The sequence below is a fragment of the Haliaeetus albicilla genome, chromosome 6, assembly GCF_947461875.1.
Source record: "Haliaeetus albicilla chromosome 6, bHalAlb1.1, whole genome shotgun sequence".
Taxonomy (NCBI): domain Eukaryota; kingdom Metazoa; phylum Chordata; class Aves; order Accipitriformes; family Accipitridae; genus Haliaeetus; species Haliaeetus albicilla.
The window spans coordinates 15,327,428-15,350,209 of NC_091488.1; the positions used below are offsets into that span (position 1 = coordinate 15,327,428).

General features: G+C 40.6%; 1 protein-coding gene across 1 annotated transcript in view; it reads right to left on the reverse strand.

The window, feature by feature from the left end:
• Positions 1–22,782, reverse strand: part of DOP1B (DOP1 leucine zipper like protein B) — a 53,740-nt gene that overhangs the window by 6,645 nt on the left and 24,313 nt on the right. Inside the window, 20 exon segments of the mRNA XM_069785146.1 lie at positions 4,462–4,571; positions 4,801–4,883; positions 5,291–5,432; positions 6,795–6,861; positions 6,948–7,052; positions 7,879–7,934; positions 8,620–8,754; positions 9,384–9,509; positions 10,168–10,356; positions 11,579–11,690; positions 12,329–13,943; positions 15,674–15,864; positions 16,552–16,652; positions 17,688–17,840; positions 18,637–18,911; positions 20,433–20,535; positions 20,537–20,719; positions 20,721–21,122; positions 21,963–22,154; positions 22,629–22,734. Of these exon segments, the coding sequence (XP_069641247.1) occupies positions 4,462–4,571; positions 4,801–4,883; positions 5,291–5,432; positions 6,795–6,861; positions 6,948–7,052; positions 7,879–7,934; positions 8,620–8,754; positions 9,384–9,509; positions 10,168–10,356; positions 11,579–11,690; positions 12,329–13,943; positions 15,674–15,864; positions 16,552–16,652; positions 17,688–17,840; positions 18,637–18,911; positions 20,433–20,535; positions 20,537–20,719; positions 20,721–21,122; positions 21,963–22,154; positions 22,629–22,734 (4,446 nt within the window).

Here is a 22,782-nt window from a genome sequence, read left to right on the forward strand (position 1 = left end):
TGCTCTGCAAGGCACAGCAGGGAAGGAGCATGGGGCTCAAGTCAAAACTGGTAGGAACAAGGTGAAGGGACCCTACATGAACTGATGCTTGTCTTCTGGAACCTCAGTTTCACTGAAGACACAGATGCCAAACAACATCCTGCTACAAATCCTTGCTACGGTAACTGCTTTGCCCATGGCTGAACAAAGTTTTCAGGTTGGTGAGGTGGTGCTCAAACTGGCAGGGATGTGAGAAGGGATGCTGTCAAGGTCCTCTGTTGTGAGGTGGCACCATACCTTCACTGAAGTCTTCAGCAGCCCCTGTGTTTTCAAGGGGGAGGCTACTGCATTTTTGTGGAGCCCTGCAACCAAACTACTGCCAGGCTGGGGAGGACAGAGGCATGAGGACAGTCTTGGAGGTTATAGTCCAACTGCTGAGCAGCACATATGAGTAACATGAAAACCATCCAGCACATCTGTGGGCCTGATGGGGGCTCCACATTTTAACCAGTGACCATCTCGGTATGGTTATGGCTAAACAGATCACAAGGACTGGTGGCCTTGCCAGGCTGACACTGGAGAACCATCAAGAGACATCTGTAGGCATCTCAGCAACTTCATCAGGATTCTCATGCTCATGTCTTTTGAACCATCAGTCTCAGATCACAGGGGATGGTAGTATCTTCCTTGCAAGAAAGTAAAAAGCTGGCTGACTCCTGGCATTCAGATCTTCATTTGCATTGCAGAAGTTGTCATTTATCCTCTGCACCAGTTCACAAGGACATCCTGACAGCAGTGGTGTCCATGCCAATTTTAACTATGCTGTTTCCATGCATGGGGCAGAGATGGGATGAGTGTTTGGCTTACAGCCACTGGCTCACACCAGGCACAGCACAGCAGAGTGATGACAGCGTTCCAGAAACAGTTTCAGTGGTGGCTGTATGCTAACATACACAGAAAGGGGAGCTTTAAGTAAAGGCCAAAAACCCAGATGGGAGAAATACTACAGCTAAACAAACAGCTGCCACAAAGCTCAAACAAGAAAAGGTTTCAGTTCCTGGGGGAGATACAGCTCATACCTTAGAATGGAAATGGAGGAGAGGACAAACACAACCATGGACATTGCTGTGTGGGCCAACAGGGCCTATACAGAGACAAAATTAACAGAATTTGGCCAATAAGGCCTAACTAGCGCAATGCTGGTGGGAATGGAGAGGACAGGATAGGGCCTTATAGTTCCTGTGCCTTTTACCACACCTCACCCTTCTAACCTGACTTGCACACATGGATGGGGGCTCTGGTGTCCACCCAGGCATCAGCCATGAGAAGGTCGGCAGCAGGCAGAGCTGCTTCTTCCAGCAAGTGCCCAGCAACCACCACTGCCAGGGAAGATAGTTCACTGGTCCTCCTGCTGGGGCTGTCCTTCTCCCACCTCTTCAGAGCCTCCCGCTCCCAGGCTTTTGCCAGGCTGGTATCACGTGAGTCGTGTCAGTCATACTCAGCATCCTGCAGATGCCTTTCCACTACAGCCTCTGTCATCTTCCTCCTCTGCAGTGCTGTCTTGGCCTCTGGGTGCTCAAAGATAGCCCTGTGGGACGCATACTGCCTCCTGCCCACAGCAGCACGGGAACAAGGTGGAGGGACATGGGCTGCAACTCCCTCTTCAGAGGACTCTGTGGAGGAGAGAAGAGCAAACCCATCAGTCCCCGAGTGCCTGTGAAGATACGTGACAATTTCTTGCCTGTGGCCTTCCTCCTCCTAGCCTCCGGTTTTCTTCAAGGAGTCAAGGTTAAGGCTTTTGAGCAGAGAGGGCCTCCTGTCAGTGTGCGCTCTCAGTGTGCTCCACGCCACACTCCTGCCTGCCCAGACCGAGGAATGACCTAGGCCTGTGTGCTTCAGGGGACACACAACAGTATGGGCTGTCCCTCCAACTGCAATCAATACTCAGAATGCCCCAACACAGAATTTTGCTGGATAAGGTTAGGACATGCCATGGGTTCAGAGCTCTGCGAGCAGCAATGACATGTCAGCAGACATTTTACCCCTACAAACATGGGAGATGCACGGCCCCAGCTGAGTGCCTGCAGCAGGCTGTCTGCCATAACCAGGGACAAAGGCAGTAGTTCACCTTGCACCCTGTGGAATCAAAGCCTCGCAGGTGAGACTGCACTAGTGCCGCCCACTGCCAGTGCCTGGGTAAGCATGGGACAGCCGGTGATATTTTTGGCTTATTCATATGCAAAACAAATTGAGCGTCACCACAAAACTCCACAGCTCCTCAGTTAAGAGACTGCTTCGTGTTCTGAATGAACGCTGCTGGCACCAGACCATCAGCCTGCAGGTGCCTGGTGGGGGAAGGAAAGGCACTGGCAGCACGTTCTTATTGCAGAAGCCCAGAGGGGGCTGCGTTATTCCCAGGTGCTGTGCACACAGCTGACCCCCTACCCAGCCCAAGGGCAGAACCCACAGTTCCTGACAGAGGTGACTGATATGTGGAAAATTTTCTTCATATCTCATGGTCCCAGGGCAACTCCTTCTAAAGACAAAGCAACCCTTGCAGTCAGAGCAATGACTTACACAGCTATGCTACTGCTCTGAACAAAATACCTTAATTTCCACCAAAAATGAAGGCATTAATTAATTCACTCACAAAGTCACCATTAAAATGGACATGGACACATACTGTACACGTACCTGGGTTTTAACCAACAGCTCTCCTGAAGCCAGCTGTGGTGTGGAAAGGAGTCCGTGGATGTAAAACAGTCCATGGATGTGCTCCTGCCCAGACCATCCTGTAGGGTTCAGGGACAGCATGCACCGCTCTAGATACTACTGCATGGTGACCCTCAGAATTGAGTTGAAATGGGCTGCAGGCTTGTCGGTGAGTGGGTACTTGAAGATTTCTTCTAGCTTTCTGCAGTGGGCACGTCTGCTGTGCTGTTCCTTATCTCAGATTGCAGTCCTGGTCTTCATCCAGACTACCAACAAACTTTTGACCGCTTCACAGGAAAGACTCAGCAGTGGCATTGTTTCCTTGTTGCCCTTCTTCCCCAACAGGCAGAAGAGGTAGGTGTCAGATTGGCAGAAATTGAAAAGCAATGATAGCAAAGGACAATAAAAGCAATAGTGTTCAGCAATGGAAAAAAGCAACAGGGCATATAAAGTAGGAAGGGATGACATGTCAGAAGAAACACAGAAGGATAAGGAAGAAGCAGCAGAAAGACAAGTATCAATGTCAGTGAAGAGCTGAGGGCCCACAGTAGACAGCAAGTAGTAGCGCAGGATGACTTGGCTCACAAGCACAGCTTCAGAATGTCCCAAGTTTGACAGCCTTCTACTGGCACATCTGGTATGTATGTGCTAGATCTCCTCATGGCAGCGCAGTCAGGAATTAGCAAGCCCTGTTGGGTCACTTTTGTATAGGAGCTTCTATTAGTTTCCTCCAAAAGGGATTTAGATCAAGCACTAACAGTGCTTGGAGTACTGAACCAGCTTTTTATAAATGGAGACAAATCAAGAGATTCAAAACTACACTACTGCTCTAATCAAATTGCTAATGTAAACATAGCCACCAAGTATTATCCTGAATTCTGATCATCCATTACAGGAAAAAGAATGGTCAGGAAAAACACTCTAAAAGCACAAAACCACAATTTAATGCAAAACTTGGCAATGTCCCTAATGCTGCAAACGCTTGGTATGGCAGGGTTGACAGACTACTCTTAGGTGTCTATACTGAGAAGGGATTTAGCATTATTAGCATAAACTTACTGGATATGTAAGACAATCCTCCCCAAAGTGAAATTTTGTATTACCCTACTGTTGAGGATAGCTTATCATTCAAGCTATAAGATCACCAGAAAACTAAGGCACAGAGAACTTAGAATGACTGACAGGCTCAGTGACTCTACAGCTTAGCAACTTTGCAAAATAATTATTACAAAATCTTACCAGCTCAAATACCAATTAGTTATGCTCATTACCTGTGCTGTTCCAGTTGGGGGGCGCGTGTGTTTGAACAGCAGGAAGAGGGTGGTGAAAAGTATTCCCAGAGGTTTATTTTAACTAACTGTGCCTCCCTCCCTAGGTCTTCCACAGTGAGTGGAGAGAGAAGCTCTCTGGGGTGTGATTCAGGACAGCAGTGTCTGAGCACAGGAGCTTTATAGGGCTATGGCTTGTAAAGGAAGTTGCCCTTCCTTGGGGAAAATTTCACTTGTTAATGAGAATAATGAGACTTTTTTCCTAGAGCAAAAGATCAGCTCTATGGTGCGTGAAGGGGAGAACATAATTAATTTTCTGTCCTATACAGGTGGCAACTAAATTAGAGGATTATTTATATGAAATTTTTTATCTCAGGTCTCCAACCCTTACAATTCCCCTTGACTGTTAAGCACTCCTGAGAAGACAAGAAAGCAAAAGTCTTACACTGTGGTCAAAAAAATCAGATATAAGAAAAATCACATGTGCAGAGAGAGAAGTCACCTGTGGTTGCGTAGATAAGGAAAGACATAATAAAGCAAACGTGAAATCAATGGCACAGCTTTCTCCTTCTCGTCGCTCCGGTAAACCATGTCCAAAAGAGAAGCAAGAACCTTAAAAATGAAAAGAATGTTTCTTTAAACCTTTACTTGGTATTTCTGACAAAAGGGGAAAGCATGCCATATTTCAGGCTAGAATGCGTGTGCACATGGGATGCCTCAATAAAGATTTAAGCTCCCATTTAATCTACCAGGAAAACCTAATGTATTCCTCTGCTCAATAATATCAATAAACAACCACCCCACAGATGGGAGCAGCAACTACAAAACTGTTCCTACTTACTTCTGCAAGGAGAGAAAGAGCTTGGACACTGTATATTGAAGGAGCAGAGGCAGAAATCATCGAAGATGGTGCCACTGATGTATCTAAAAGAGGCAAAATCATTTAGTTTTCCCTTCATACAAGACATGTTTAAATTTTGCTGTTTGCTAACTTTCTTCCCAAACAGCACTGTTATTTGCATATTTGTACTACAGTGAAATGCTTCTGGGCATGTTGCCACAATGACGTACCTCATGCCCTATGCTGTTCTGTTGCATGTACTGCATGTACCTGCAATAAGTTTTCCTCTGTATTATACACAATCTGCAGATATTTACTAAACCTGCTTAGGTTGGCATTGTTGTTGGAGGATAATGCATATTTTTGGTTTTACTTTTTGTCTGTATTATTGCCTTCTCATGTGAACTACACACTATCAAACACCTTGTACTCTTCATTGACTTAAGTAGAACAGAAAAAAGCAATGGAAAGTCAGACAAAACCACATTACCATTCACATCTTCAATGTTGAAGTCATCTGGTAAAATCTGAGGCTGAGCTTTCACTTCTAAGTTCCGGCTCAGCCAGCTAGTCTGTTCCAGAGAAGAACCAGCAACCGTCCCTACAGCCTCCAAGATTTTTTGGGTCACCTCCTATAACATAACCAGACAACGTGGCATCATATGAAAGCTATCATCACTTGGCCAATCCAGTGAAGTCCTCTTTATATGGAACATGTCAGGATGATCAGAAGTATGCACTTCTATCTCTTAGAAACATACATACTTCTCTGATTTAACTACGTGCTGTCAAGATAACTAATGACTGCTCACTTCATATAAGAACAGGCAAGAAAATGAGAAGCAGGAAAAACTTTATGTTAGCTTATCATGGAGGTTTTAGTCATGATTTTCCATGCAAGCCATTACCATTAACATAGCATGTTTGGCATCAGTCCTGACACAATTTACATATTAGTTCTCATCTGTCAAAGATGTGGTCTGAACTGCCTAGCCCCCCAGAAATGGCATATCAATGCCTTTATTGTTTTGAACACTGTTCCTTTTATTCCTTTTATATTTGGAGAACATTAAGTGAGGCAGAGCATTAAGTGAGGCAGGGTTTCATTTTATGGCAATCCATCTGTACATATATCAGTCTCTCTATTAGGGGTCAGCAAGACACAGAATCAAACTATGTGCATAGTCACACTTCACCATGTTTAATTCCCAGTGAAATGAAAAGCTGGTCACTCTAAGGAAACCAAATCCCAAGTATCCAAAGCAAAGCAGAGGTCACTTGTGAAGAGGCTAAAAGATGTTAAGATGGCAAAACTGTCTTTTTATCATCATTGTAATTTTGCTGGCCAGTCTCTAAAGCAGAAGTGGAGACTAAAATTTCTCTGTTGGCACACTAAAGTAACCATAACACTGTCTCACCTCATAGGTAGCATTATGTTGGCTCAGAGCCAAAACCACCCACATGGGTAGTGCTTAAACTGTGCTGGTGAAATCACAATCACAAAAAGTATGGGAAGAGAATCCTGCTGTATTCCACCCCTTCTTTACACAAAAGGTGAGCTGACAGTCATTTATATTGCCAAACACAGCTATGAGCTTCAAGGATAATTATGCTACTAGCTTTCCTAGATACTTTTGAGATTTCAATACTTACACATATGATATGAACTCATGACATCACACTTGTGTTATGAGTTAAATTCTGAGAAAAATCATAAAGTTACCCAAGGTAAACAGCTTTGAAAAGTCCATAGTTACCACTGCAATTTCATGCATTTTTGACAAAACTTTGTTAGAGACATTTTGTGCATCATGTCTCTCATGTTTGAGTCTCCATATTTACCAGGCCTAAGCCACAACGTGTGGATGCACATTCACACATTCTAAAAGCACAGGTGAATTCAGATACAAAGTACAGATCAGGCCATCTCCACTTTTACTTAGATGTACAGTGCCAGATTTATGAACTAAAAGGTATACATGTATACACTGTACCTGCAAGTCTTTTTGGTCTTTTTTGTTTTCTAGAGTAGGTGTCCTAGTCACAAAGTCATTCAGAGTACTGTGGGAAAATCAATTCACTCTGAGTTAGTAATTGGACAGGTCTACTCAATGCATCTATAAACCTTCCTCTCTCTTACATAGTACCTGAGAAGAAGAAAGTGTCCAGGAGGAGCCAAGTTCAACTGCACAGACTCTTTGAGAAGTCCTAATAAGGACTGGAAGTTCTCCTGCAAGGCTGTGACAGGCAGTCTGCCAAAAAACCAATATCAAAACACAACCAAGTCTGAAGTTAGAGTTAAGGAAAAACCATAAAACAACACTGGGTAACTTGGTGGCCTAAAAGTTTACATCAAGATCAGTCTTTTAGATCCTGCTCCTTCCTAACTGATCCAACAACATGGTATAAATATCTGGCAGCACAGGCAAGATGCATACAACAGTAAACGCTAGCAGCACATGCAGCATGCCAGCCAGCACTGTAAGAGCGCTAGGTCTTCAGGGGGAAGAAAAGGAATAAAGTTTAGCTAACCACTCCACTGCATGCCAGCTTACTTTATCTCCACAGCTTATTGCATACAGTATATTGTACAGTCTGATATATCCCAAGGCTTCCATGTCAGAAAAGCCAAGTATGTGAAGAAGAGTTTTGATCAAAGGAATATTTCCATTCAACTGCCTGACCCATTACATGTCCAGCACAGATTGCAGCCATAGCAGTTTTATTGAATTTAGAAGTTCTCTATCCATTAATCTGGCAACGCAGAACAGGTAAGGAGAAAGACCATAAGAAATTATACAAGTATCTTGCTAATGAGATGCCTGAAGTATGTTGCTCTATTAGTATGAAATAAAGCTTTCAGAGTGGTATTATCAACAGATCAATGAAACATAATGTCATAGCCCAGTTATTTTGTGTCTATCTGTTACTAACAATGAAGTGGCAATAACCATTTCCTACATAAAGGTGTTCTGTGACATTGTGACACAAAGATCAAAGTAAAGCAAAAATAGTGATGCTGGCTGTTATCCTAACTAGAGTCAAACAGAAAATTCTCTTTTATAATGACTGAATTACCTTTGAATGAAAGCATAACTGAACTGCAGCACTGGAATATCTACAAGAGAAGATTTCTGAAAAATAAAAGCAAACCTGCAATTATTTGCCATCAGAGGAAAAAAAAAAAAAAAAGAAGGTCCAAGCTGTTCAATACTTGTCTTCAATGGTTAACACACCCCTCTTACAAGCCACTTGCACTCCAACAGTGACTGACCAACTATGGTAAAACTATCAATACAGCAGTACGAGGGAATTCAGACCTTTAATGGAGGACCCTAGTTCAGAAGCAGTCCCATTACTTTGGAATATCTGCTACAGTTTATTCAGAGCTGTAGGAGCTCCTACAATGGTGTGCATGGTAGTAAAACTGGTTTCCTTGAAAGCAAATTGGAAGATAGCAGACTCAATGTCAAGTATTTCTAACCATTCAGTTAAGGGTAGAGGGATAGAAATGCATTACTGAGTTGTATAACTGCAGCAGCTTTATGAAAATTGTCATCATCTTTGGCCCTGGAAGACCCCACAACTTTTCATTACCAGCAACTTCTCTAGCAAAATATTCTGAAGAACCTACTCACATTGATGGATCAAAACACAGAAACCCACATTCTAAAAACATAACTTATTCAGGAGCAAAAGAGAATCACACATTGTAAAAAAAAAAACACCCCAACTTTCCTTCTAACAATATTTAGAAGACATGTTGGAACAGATCCAGAATAGAATATATTAAGAAAATGGAATTGACTTCATGGTTACCTCTTCACCCTTGATTTGTGATGGTTTCTTGACTACCTCTTTGACTAGATGTAATATAGTGTCAATTTTCAATGTGTTAAGTGCACATATTAAGTCCACAAGAATAAGCTGAGATGCACTAGCCACTGGAAGAATCTGAAAAAACAAACCAAACCAAACCAAAAGACACACCCCTCAGATCACTGTACCAGGCAAAACATGAAGTTGAAAAACCAGCTTTTTGTGTGATTATTCAAATATCAATACTCATACAAAACATAAATTAGGCAAGTGAAATCAAGCATGCAACAATTTGTCATATACAGATCTTCTCCCAACACGTTCACGAAAACAGTTTCATTATGCTCAAACAAAACCAGAAAAGAAACAGGTGTTCTACTCAGAATAAATGCTTAGTTCCAGAGAATACTACAACTCTAACCTTTCTCTGGAAATGGAGCTGATCCAAGGTCTTTAGAATTTAATGGCAAGTTGCAATCCTAAGATTACAATCCAGCATTGAATAAAAAATGGCTATTACTATCAGACTTAAACTGCCACACTGTCTTTTTTATTTCATTACTTATTTAGGTTTAATTGTATTCCTGATGCTTTGTGGAATTATGCATACATAAGAGCATTTGAGATTTTTCAGTGGCTTGACATTGTCACATGTAAAAAAAACCCAAAGAATCTGTAAACAAGCCCAGAGTTTAGAACTGATCATGTAAATGTAACATTTGCCTTTACACTGGAAAACTAATGGTGCCTTTCTTTAGTTTCACCTTGATTTTACTTTGATTCCTATGAGGTTTCTTGCTATTCCATACTGCTGCAATTGCTGCCATCAACTGGATTCCAAGTTGTGCTGTCAATGGATTCATGAAGTCCAGTATTTTAGTTCTTAATGTCTATAGAGGGGAAAAAAAAAAACCCTGTCAATGCTAAGCTTTCAAGGCAAAGGCTATCTCATAGTCGTGTAAAACATTCTTCTTTTTCCCAAGATGTTCAGAAAATACACAACAAAAGAATTTCTTTATATACTTGGCAGTCAGACTAGTTTTGATAATTTATTTATGAGTTAGTGTATCCTTCTTACAGATGGAAGGCACATTTGTTGGAAAACAGATTGCAAAACAGAAAAAATAACTTCTTGTGTTATATTCTCTCTTCTACAGATATTTTTCACTACTATGATTTACCAATATCCACAGAAGAAGGGAAAAGTCTAGTATTTTTATTCCTTCAGGTACGTGTTCTACTGCCTGTGGAAGGTGCAGACAATTCAGAGATGGTTGGCTTTATGACAGCTATTAACAGAAGCTCACAGAAAAAGCAAAACATTAAACAGATCAGGTAAGGGTGCAGATGGGCAAAAAGAACAGGGAAAAACCTACTTTTGTAGGTAGGTACTATGCAAGTCTGTAGCTCCTAAGAGTTCTTCAAAAAATTTTGTGGCCCAATATCATTCTGGGAATGGCAAAACTATTCCTATGAACTCTATGAAGAATACACTGGTAAGGAATGATAAGGATGATAAGATACACAGCAGTTTAAAAGAACTCCTACTTTGGTTGCTTTAAAGTAGACTGAAGAAGAGCCTTTAGTTGTTCCAAAGAAGTCAGTTGGTCTTTTTTGAGAGTCTTCCCTCTTTATAACACTCCAAAGAAGGGACATGGTATTAATAATGCGAGGCAATTCTTCCAAAATGGCATTCCTAGCATTTCTCAGGTTTGCAGGTTCAGCTAAACATGTTGACTAGAAAAAACAAAAATATGAATATTAAAATATGTTATATTATGCCACAGAGTGTGTAAAGGGAACTAGGCCTTAAGCCTCATTGTTTCTAAGACTATTCATATTAGACATATAACTAATGATTAGAGATTGCTTTAGATATGATTAATAGAATGCAGGTGTTTATAAAACAATATGCATAAGCTGCTCATTTGTCCCATGTGTAGCCCTTACCACGGCTGGCTTAAAACCCAGTCAAGCTGAATCAACAGAAGAAGGATCGTACATCTTAGACCTAAGACATAGGAGTAAGTGATTAACTTTAGAGCAAGATAAATTAATAGAATAGCCTGAGTGATTTTCAGAAATTCAAAGGTGATCTTTGATGTATAAGAAGATAAGTGATTGCGGTGACTGGAGACCTTCTGCCTATGACCACTAACTTCAGAAGAACCGGGACACGAGAATTTATAAGATAAGATGATGAATGGTAACAACATGGGAACAGAGATCAACTGGAAAATTACAAAGACTTTGGACTGGGATAATAGGTGGTAAAAAGGTATATAAGACTGAGAAATTTTTGGAAGGTTGCCATTCACTACGGTGGTGGCCCAACTCTGAGTTGTTAACAAAGCAAACCTAGAGAAACCCACGTTTGAAAATCCTTTAACAGAGTGACTCCTCTTATTTTGTAATTAGGAGAATTATAGTCAGCTTTTGTAATAAAACTTTAAAAATAATTCAATCGTTCTATTTCTGAAATGTACTGCTGCTGTTAGAGTCTACTGAATTTGCTGTTCACTATTTTGGCACAGAGATAATTGATTTGTCTAGGAAATTGTTAGGATAATATCCTTATCTAACAAATGTTATAGGAATAAAAATTGTAGAGAACACATCAGCATGTTATCAACTCAAAAGAAAATAGAAGACTTTGTTAATGACAGAGCAACTGTAGACAAGCTACACAGGACTAATATTTGTGTGACCAAGATCATCATGAACATCTTCTGATTAAAATTAGCTTTCCTGCCTTCAAATAAAAAAATTAAGTTCAGTCTCTCTCCCTTACACTTTTTCTTAGTTCACTTCTTTTGGTGTGCTATGAGGCTTCTCTAAGGTTATCTTCTCATACAAGTGCCGCTTTACTACTTATATTCACCTCTGAAAGAAAAAAGGATTCATACTTTGACGAACTGGTGCCAAGGCATCAAGTGAGTGGTAGGCATTAAGCACTTACCTTTTTAGTTTGGTTAGGGTGATCCAGAAGGCAGAAGTGACCGATGGTTGTCAGACCTTCCAAAAGGGTTAGTGGGTAATCAGGCGTAACATTTTCTCTTTTAGAAGTTACGCTTTGGAGGGGAAAAAAAAAGGAGAAAAAAAAAAAAAAAAAAGAAAAAAGTTAACAGGCCAAGTGGTATTTCCTTGATTAAAAATGCTAGTAGAAATCTGTTTCTGTTCAATAGTTAAAAGAATACTGGAACAACCAGACATGAATATCAAATCAAAGGATTCACAAACTATGCTTGGACAACCCTGTTTCCTTGTCTAGATCTTTAAGAATATTATTCCCCACCTGACCATAAATCTTTCATGTCTAATTATTTTTCCCTAGTCCTTTCACTTACTGCCTATTCTGAACAGTATCACTGTATTTTCCTTCTCCAGGGTGTCTCTCCCCAACTAGTCCTCCAAAATCCTCATTTTTTTCAACACTTGGAACGTCTTTTTACTTGGATGGCAGACAGAGGGGGACAGGAAGTATCACAGCTGCTGGTCATTCTTGCAACCACAGTGAGCCCTGCTGGGACAATACAGCCTCCACCACACCTGAGCTCAAGGGACAGATGCCTGCATGTGCAGCAGGGTTTGAGGATCAAACTCTGGGAGCCACAATGCTAAACCAGTAAATTACTATGCACTACACTCTCTTAAGAGAAGCTTTAAAAAGTTTCAGCATAACAAATCCCACACTACAGACTCTTCTTACCTTGCAGATGTTTTTGCAGATGTCTTCACAGCTTCATTTTCATACTGTTTGACAAGCTCATCCAGGTTTTTACATATCTGTACAACAAATGGTGCCACAGTCCAGCCCAAAGACTTCCCAAAATAGGGCAAGGAACATGTGACTAAGCCTACCCAAGTGGGATGCATCCCATAGCCATACTCTGGTTGCAAACCTCTAACCACAGCAGAGACAAATAATCCCTGTGAAGTTATTGGGTGTGGATAGACGTATTGCATTGCACCAATTGCCTGCTGGAAATTAAGAGCCTGTTGCCATTCCTTAGAGAGGTCTGGCTGATTCTCCTGCTCCTCATGAGTCTGTCCAAGATGGTGCTCCAAGACAATCAATACCTGCAAGAGCTTCAGCAACTCAATCTGGAGTGGGTGTTCGCTCCATATTTGATCATGCCCAAAATTGATTACGCTCTCTTCAAAGAGTTCTTCTTCAGGAACATTATTAACTCCATCTGCCATAAGCAGTTCATACCGTTTCTGACTTGTATACATAGATGCAGACAAAGAAAGAAGAACAAACTCCTGAATTTTGCATCTTCCTAGCAAATTGCGTATGAACTCCACGTTCTTATTCTCTGCTGCCTTTGCCATAGTAGCTAGCTGGGTCATCATTCTAATCAGGACTTCCACACTTTTTACCTGAACATCTCTGTTGCCAAGCACATCTCTGTGCGTAACCTTCAAGTAGCATGGATAATACGAGCGCAGAAAACTGAGACAGAGGTAAGTGAGCAATTCTATTAGAAGAGAATGGGGACACATGGTTGGGGACTGAGTCTGAAGTTTGCCATAAAAACTCTGTCCTACAAGAGCTTCCTGATGGCGAGCTAAGAGATTGTAAATAAGATTCAAATGTGCTGTGGAGCTGGTATCCATGCTTGTACTAGCTACAGCTTCAATAAATTCTTTAGGGTTTGTTTTAAGCACTGCCTCCAGAACAGAAAAAGCATACAATACCCTCTTAGAATCATAAGGCTGCAAATATAGCAGCATGTGTTTGAACAGAGCCTCAATCATCTCCTGCTTTTCCTTCTGCTGCTTGAGCAACCTAGAATGGGTAATTTCCTGGAGCTCCAAGTCCACCTCTTCATCACTTGACAGAGACTCTGATGCTTGAGTCCTCTCAGAGTCAGCACGCACAAGGTTTAGCGCTACACTGGATTTGGAGCTTTCAGGAAGGAATGCATTGAGAGAATTCACATGGTTTGTGGTCTCTTTGCCATTGGTTGCAGCACTGTCATTGTCCTCATTGCTCATGTCTTGCAGCTCCAGAGAAGGAGAAAAAGAGGATGTATTTTCACTGTCACGGCCTGTGCTGGTGTCTGCTGATTCTGTGTGCTCACTGTTATCTTGGTCATCATCTGCTTCATGTGAAGTTACTGGATTACAAGAGCCATCATTTTCAGACTGTTCAATTTTTAACTCCAACTTCTCTGGATCTTTTTCCACTTCTGCCCAAATTGCTTCTCTATCCACAGTAGTAAACTGGCTCAATGGAAGGTTTTCCTCAGAATTGCACTCGGAGATGCCAGACTCTTTCAAAGAGGCCCTTTTCTTGCAAAGCCAATCATGTATATCTTCTGAAAAAAATAATTGTTTTTTTTTTCCAAAAAGAGTGTATAATCGTCTATTTCACACAACATACTTTATATTAAATAAATCATTGTAAGAAAAAAAAAAGGTTAAAAAGTTACTCTGCTCTAGTCTACTATTAATTGTAACAAATAGAGCTAAAAAAACCCTGGGTTAAAGCAAGAATTATTTTTTTTTAAAGTGGTAGAGCAGTCCTAATCTACTGTAAGCACAAGAGAATAGGATCAAAACATAAAGCACATGCTGTTCCTCTTACGCTATGACTCCCTACATGTGACAATTTTTTTTTATGCTTCCTGAGCATAAAATGTTTGTTGAGATCAGGAGGGAAATGAGAAGGATAGCAACAGAGGAATTTTTTTTTTTTTTTTTTTTTTTAAAGAGCTAATGTTTTCCTTGATTACATGCTGTGGAACAAGGAAGGAATATATTAGCTCTGTGTTTGTATAGCATCTAATAAACAGGTACCTTTGGATGCTATAAATGTCTGCCATCTAACTATTTGCCAATCAAGACAGAAAAACAATTATGCAAGCCAACAGCTAGGTTAACAGTAATGAGACAGACAGGTGACACGGAAGTTTCTTTACACAAAACTACCGGACACTTCTCCACTGTCTTCCTGCTCTGCTCCAGGAAATGACCTTGGCTACTTGGGCCAAATGATGCAGAGTGTCTCATATCCATAGCACTCCCAGCAATCCCAAACCTGAAGAGACTCACAGGACTCCACACTTGGAGCAAACTCTGGCTCCATACCTGTCTCAGTCTTCCTCAGCTGCTCCCCACAGGTCTCTGTCACATTTGTCTGTTCCACATTTGACACATAGATCTTATGTGGTTCACAACGGTTCTCATTAAAGGTCTTAAAATGGACATCTTCCAGATGTCAAATGTAGCCTGTCAAGGTAAAGATGCCTTGCCATATTCCTAAATTTGGGTGGCTGGAGGTCATCTTCAATTCCAAACATCTCCCTTTGCTTTTATATCCTAGCTCTGGGATACCTCAAGACATATGCCACAAGGGCTCAGGTCTCCTCTTGAATCAAGATGGATTTTAATTTTTAGATGGACATTTTGATTTTTAGAAGTTGGCAGAATTAGGGCTTTTTTTTGTGTGGTGTGCCCTAAACAACAAGATGTTCCTCATAACCTGTCTAATTATTTTAACATGAGGCTGAGGGAATTACTAACAATAAATATTCTGAATAAAGAAACCTGGTATGAGGGTGCATGGCGCGCTGAGGCAAGACTGAGTGGAGACGGTGAGATTTGCCTGTCCATCCTGCCTACTTGAACAGTTCCTGGACTGACATAGTCACCAAACTGCTCCTGGATTTCATTTGGTTGCAGACCTAGTTTTGCTCGAGAAGGGATCCTGTGAACAGTGAACACATGCACTGTGGATCATCTGGGAATGGCAATGAGAGGTGTGGGACAAGATCCCAGAGCAAAGCAGGGAGCAATCCAAACCAACAGTGTAGGTGCAGCCACCATAATAGAAATGATCGTTAGGCCTTCAACTAGCATGACTTACTCCTGAACTCTGTTTTAGGCATCACTAGAGGTACTTGGATGAGGAGGAATCTGTGGAACTGATACAAGACAACTCAGGGTAATAGGATACCATTGCACTTCAGAGACTACCTTTGGTAGGTGTTCAGGAGTATGCAATGCTACGTTAGCACTTACAGTTTCAGTCCAAGAACAGTTTTACCTGCTGAATTTTTCTGTTTGATGTAGTGGATGGACGTGCGCTGTGTCTTTGGATGAAGCAGCAGCAGCAGGACTGGTTCAAGAATCCGTGCAACATCATTAAGTGAAAGAGCACGGATCAGCCAGCCCTGTGCTGCAGCACCAATTGCGCCATCTGAACAATTGAGACTGTCCAGTACCACAAACAAAGACCTGAGTGGAGAAATCAGAACGAAGAAGTACAATTGAAATCCCTAAAAAAGTTAATGCAAACAACAAAATAGTGGCAGGGAACAGACATAGTGCATGTTCAAGTAAGCACCAGCCAATGGCTCATGTCTGCTAACAATAGCTTGATCATGCACATTTTCCTGAGTTGAGGTCAAGTACACATGCATTTGTAGAAGCAAGGCCATACGTATACTCACACTCTAGAAGAGCAGCATATTTTAAAGTTCTTTCACATATTTATTTAGAAAGACTCTTAATGCTTTTGTCTTATTTTATACAAGGTTATGGTCTCGTAAATAGGAAGTAAAAGTAAAATAAGATAATTTCTTTTTTTTTTTTGCCCAAGTAGCTGGTTCTATTTTCTTTGGAAAAAAATCTAGCCCACTCCAAGATAAAAAAAAGTCTGCTATGCAGAAACTTGTCTGCAAGCTACTCTTCATATATGAAGCTCTTTCTATTTTTATGGAAACTTCCTCACACAAGAAAATGCACCATGCATGCAGAGTGCTTTGCAAAGGTAATAGTGCAAGAAAGTTGAAGATCTTCCTTTTGCTCATTTTTTGTTCTCTCTACAGAGAACTTTTTCCCACCTCAGAAAAAACAACAGAACAAAGCATGATATAGTTAAATACATAAATGTAAGTCTAAGCCAGTGGAAATGGAAAATACCTATCAAAGGACCGATTGTGAGAAGTCACTCTGCTGCCTTGGATCTCTCTGGTCAGATGCCACATGACAGAGAATCTGAACAGTGCTTCCAGCCTTGTCCCCTTTGCAAGGAAACAGGACAGATACAAATTTTTTGCAGCATTTATCTCCAAGTAAAGTTTTAGTGATTTTTAAACCTCTAGCAGAACAACAGTTATTGTGTAGATGACTACTACTAATCCTTCTCGGGTAGTTTGAGAGCACTCTTCTATTTTGCAGTAGACTAAACCAAAATGCCACGTATCCATGAATGCACAACTCAAACTTAACAGCCACAGTGTTTGTAGGAGCAGAAAAACGTGCCAATACACCAAAAATGTATTTCAGGACTCTTGTGTATAAACATTTTAGTCTTGATTTGATGTTAGGTAGGTTTAAAAGTTAGATGACAAATGGGAAGACATTGGTATATTAGGCAGTGCTTATTATTGGTAATTTTGTTTGAAAACTTTTAAAAGATTTCCAAACTTTTAAGTTTCAGAACTGCAAAAGCAAAGATATGAAAACAATACCGAAGACTGAAAATGGCTGTTTTAAGTTTTAATGTGCAAGGCAGTTCTCACAAATATACTGTAAGTGATTAAAGAACTGTTCTGTCATTAAACTAGGCAAGAAAAATAATTAATAACTGGCTCACTTAAAATACAGCTTACTTATTATGAGATCTAAATACTAAGGTGGACACAGGGGCAACATTATGTTGACATACACTTACAAGTTAATAAAGTCTTTTGTTGGAATATGAAGTTTGCAAAATCGACACAAAATGAAATTATTTTAGAGTTATTGGTGGAGCTGGGTCAGTTTGGAAATACTGACAAAATCTACAAGTTTTTAGATACTACATGATTTGGGCTGAAAGTAAAATAGCTCCAGCATTGACTGACAGAGCTGTATCCAAGGATTAAATTTAGCCATAGTCCCATGATGAATAAATCCCAGGGAACTGTAAAGGTGAGGACAGAGTCTGTTGGACTCTTAGAAGACAGAGGGACCATGGGAGTGAAGTCATTGGGTTGAAGGGTACTGGAGGCAGTCTGGGAAGCACTGGAACAACTCTACAGTGATGAAGGGGCTTCACTGAATACAGGACTTACTTTATCATGATCCAGAAGCGCGTGGCAGATAATGTCTTCACAGATATTTGCTGATGGTGCCAAGCAGTGCAGCCTGTAGAACAGTTCCACACAGGCAATATGATGCTCCCGTGTCTCTTTGTTCAGCTGATTCCAGAGCACGCAAGCTACTCTCTAGGGAAAAACAACAACAACAACTAATAATAATAATAATAATAATAATAATAATGTGCCATTTCTTTCCTGACTTAAAAGCTTTCCATTGCATAAATGCCCTCTATTACCAAAAGCGATTTCCAAATCGTCTTAGTTTAGCAAAGAGCAAGAATTCAGGTCATACACTCAGACCTAAAGGAATGCAACTTTCCTACCCTAGTAGGGCAGGTAATTAAAATATATGTGCACCAGAAGTTAAGAAAAGCATTTCTCCTTCTATTTTCTGGGTCAAAACTTAACAGATTGTATATGTGTCAGGCACAGCAATTGGAAACACAGTAATTAAGAAAATACCTCATACCAACACTATCAGTAAATGGTCAGGAGAAGGAAAGCATCTTTGAAATATATATATACTCAAAACAAGGAGAAGGGAATGTTTTCATTATTATTCACCCACTAACATTTTCTCTTATCTGAAAACTTAGAGTGGCATCAAAGTTCTTTAAAGTGTAGCTTTCAAGCTAATGAAACCTTCAAGTCAGAAATCAACTATACCTACCCCCCAAGAATTTGGGCACAAAACGAACTGGCAATTTGAAAATAACCTGCCATTTTTGAACATCGTGTTCGGAAGCACATGAAGAAGGATGCAATTGCTTTCAAATGCTTGTGGAAGCAAAAAAATGGCAGTGTGTCACTGTAACACAAACATGCTGCCCCCAAACATCCATGCAAATAACATTTGCTTTCCCGACCCATCCTTAGAGGTTCAGTGTAGCTGGGCAGTAAAAAAGAAAAAGAAAATTGACACCTGGTAGAAATCTGTTTTCTCTGAGATGATCTTTAGAATTCCAGGAGCAATGGGAGGAAGGGTGACCATCTGTAGCTTTCCAAAGAAGGGGTTGTGGCCAGACACTTTGTACCGCTTCATTCTGTCTTCTATCACAAGTGCCAGTGACTGGGAATGGTTGATCACCTCCAGCAGTGTGAAGATGGACACGTTCTGAACATAGCAGTCACTCACACAACAGCATATTGTCATTAAGGACTTCAGCCACAGAGGGAAGCTGGCATCACAACCTCCTCAGAAGATAAGTGAGAAAAAAGTTTTTGAATAATCTCAAGTTCATGGTCATGTTTTCAAGAATTCTTCAATCAAGCTCACAGGACCAAGAGATAAAAATGACCACCCATATCCAACTGTCATGCTATCATCAAGTCCCTTACTTCAGAAGGGATTTGCTTCAAAGCAAGTTATATTCTTTTCCCTATTTCTCCCAGCAGAAAGCCCTTGCAGGGGCTCAGTAACCCAGCAACTAGTGGATTTCTGCTTTCCAGTTCATGTTTATTCACAACTAGTTTTTACAGCTGCTGTCTTCCAGCTGTCACTGTCAAAAACAACAACAGAGGTCTGCTGATCCAAGGATGCTTTCAGGTAGCGTTGAGGCGTATCATTTCAGAAACCATGAAGCACACAAGGAACTGATATGGCTAACAGCAAGTCAAGCCATCTTTGCCTCTCTGATTATTTGCAAATAATCAGATACAGCTTTATTAAAGCTTGACTGGAGACAGTCTGAAGTATGAGTTCACACTTCTGGCTTCAAAACCATATGTTTTAACTGCTTTACTACCACAACAAAATGACCACTCTTCCTTCTCCACATCAGACAATTTCTGTATCACATTCAACCCAGACCTTCATTATCAGAGGTTCTTCCCTTTTGGCTTTAAACCTTACTGTATTCTCTAGGGTATACACTTGAAAAGAATTTTGAAAAGAAGCTTCTATAATCCTAGGATGATATTCCAAAGAAACACAATTATGAAAGCAAGCCTTCTAAGTTCAGCTACATTGCTGATCACATGGAAGGCACTGCAAATATGCAAAAGTGTTCATGTCAAGCAGACAGCTCACCCATGTAGATCATGGGCATATCATCACTTTGCTAAGGAAGACAGCGGTGAGCTGAGGAAGAGAATCCAATTTCCCACCTCTCCACTCATTACAAACCTATCTTGTCAACCAGCCTTCAGGCCAATAACTGCTCCTGCTAAAGCTAATGAACTTGTATTCCCAGAACAAAGAGGCCCTCCAATTATACAAGATTATTCTTATATGTTAGCTTACATCAGACTCCTTTGAATTCTGAGGGTTAGGGAAAGAGCTGTTTGCTTCTGTTACAGTTTTGAGCTCCAGTTTTCCACCTACACCCATCTTCCCCTAACACATCCTTTTTTTGGGCGGGGAGAGGGGGAGGGAATGGACATGGATGGGGGAGGAAGATTTCCTGAAAATCCTGAACCATGCCACAAGGCTCTACAGGCCAGAGGTCTTTTCATCCCTTCAGCTACAAGTTTTGTAGTGAAAACTTTCAAAAGAATGTGATTTTAAAAAGCTTGGTAAAAAATCGTCCCTCAGCAGCAAGACACAAAACAACATGCTGATGCGGGTAAGTCTAATTCACATGCAACTCGCCTTCAGCCCCTGCAAGAGACATTACTACTGGCCCCTGGTCACACATCTTGCAAATAGCCAAGCTCACACTGCTATTTGCATCCTCAGATGCTCAAGTTGCCCAGTAAAGGAATCTTTTCTTACAGGAACCTGAAAACGAGAGAGATACAACTGTTCCATCTCCTCCTCCGAAAGATAGACTGGGAATGTGGTACAATCCAACAAAAGGTGACAAGCTGCAGCGAAAGCTTCCCTTGCAGTCACCTCTAAGGGGTCCCAAGACAAGCATCACTTGTTCCAAGTCCCACTCTTCCTCCTCCTTTTCCTTTTTATTACCAGAGACGCAGTCAGAAGGAAGAGGATTAGAACTCTTGTTCTTGAATGGTGACCCTCGAACTGAGAACAAGTCTGAAAGCATTTGTTTAAACTGAGGTACCAGTGATTTGCTTTGCATCCCATGGGCTCTTTTTCTTGCTAGCACTTTCAGGTAATCTGTAGCCATTATCTTTTTTCTCTTTTCCACTCAGATTCATTGCTGAGATGCTTTCATTACTTGTTTCTTGAAATTGCACCCCAAAAACATATTTACTGGAAAACTTGGCAACCAGCTCTTGGATGCAATACAAAGTCTTCTGAATGCTCCCCCCTTTCTTCCAGACATCATCTCTCTCAAGGGTCACAGTTGGCACCCCCAAGTGCTGAGAGAGCTCTGGGGAGGAAGTGCTTAGACCAATGCCACTATCTTCTGACTTCAGGGGAGGGAATGGAGTCTCATCCTCCTCCTGCAGCACAGACTTAGACTCCAAGGTTATGTCCACATTTTTGTTTTTCACTGGGCTCTAAAACAGAATTGTTAATGTGGTTAATAGGGCACTGCGTAGATAATTTTAAACTATGTAGAACTGTGGCAGGCACTGGGGAGCAGCAATGATGGAAAAAAACCCCTAGTATTTGCAATTTTCAGATACAGATAACTTTTACAAAATCATGAAACACAGTTATTTTTAAGCAGTTCAATTCAATTGCATTTAAAACCTAACAAATGCTTGTATAATCTTCATACCTTGACTCATCAAACACCAACAGATCCATAGCTACAGATGCTTAGCAAAAGGAAATGTTTCCTTAAAATCAATTCACCACTAGAACGGTATTACTTATGTTGGATTATTTCTAGTCAAACGCATATATTTGTTCTACTGCAAAACTTTGGCAGGCTGTGCTTTTCTGAGTGCTTTATGCCATCTATTCCTCATTCCCTATCACCGTCTCTTGCACACAGATAATACCACCTTGTGTTAAACTAAAATATTAATTGAAAGCCTTGCAGACCTAACCAGCTGTAAAGCTGGGCTTGATTTGGCAACTTGAATCTTTAGCAACTGCATGATCCTGAGTGCCTTTTCAAAACCATTAAGATCACATTCTTCTCAAGAGGTAGGATTATAGCCCCAGTTTCAGACAAGACTATACTCCTTCACTGCCACAAATAATTCAAACAAGTCAGAACTGAATACCCAGTAAGAATAACAAGGCATCAGGTAGCTCTGGAAGAGGCCAGAGAAGATAAGTTTCAAAAATCTTTATTGCTTCAGTGATCATCTAGGAGAATTAGCATTTTAAAATAAGTTATGTCACTAACAATTTTAAACATCTATGAGTAGTTGAAAAACACCTACCCCATTTCCACTTCCTGTCTCAATGTCCAAATAGGAAGGGGGCATTTGAACTTTGCTAAGCACCTTAAAACAGGTCTTCAAGGCATGAGTGAGTTCTGGTAAACCTAATACTTCCATATTTTCCAGGAGAGACTGCACCATATAACTGAGCATCTGTGGAAGATACTGAGTCTGTACTTCAGAGTAGAGTTCCTAAAATAAATAAGCATTATTTAAAACAGTTATCATGTATTATTATTCAGCTGTCTAGCAACACTGATCAATGATTGATAGACTCAGGTCATGGATGGTTAAGCTGTACAAACTTGCTACAGTGCTATTCCTTCTTTCTTCATTCTACATGATGAACATTGAATCATACCCTAAAAATCTTATGATAGTCAGCCTGCTACTAAGATACAAAAAAGTCCCAGGAAGCAAAAGGTAGACTTTTTCATTCCTTTCTTAGAATTACCATATTTTAAAATGCAAACAATTCTTATTTTGCTGGGCAATAGCACAGGTAGCCACATATAAGTCAGCACATAAAACTATACTTTGCAGGATAGAGCATGCATACACCCATGTATGTCAATTGGCCTACTTTCATTTTAGGTAATCACAATATGAATTATTTGATTTTAAGTCTCTTAAGACTTTGAAGCAGTGAACTTCAGGTTGCCTTACCAAAGGAATCACGTCAAGAAGAAACACCAATAGTGTGCAGAGCTCTGAAATTGTAGGAGGAGCGCTAATATTTTCAAGAGGATATCTCATCTGTGTGGATTTGTTTCTGGATTAAGAGAAACATTTCTTTGTAAGATTTTTTCCTGTCAAAATT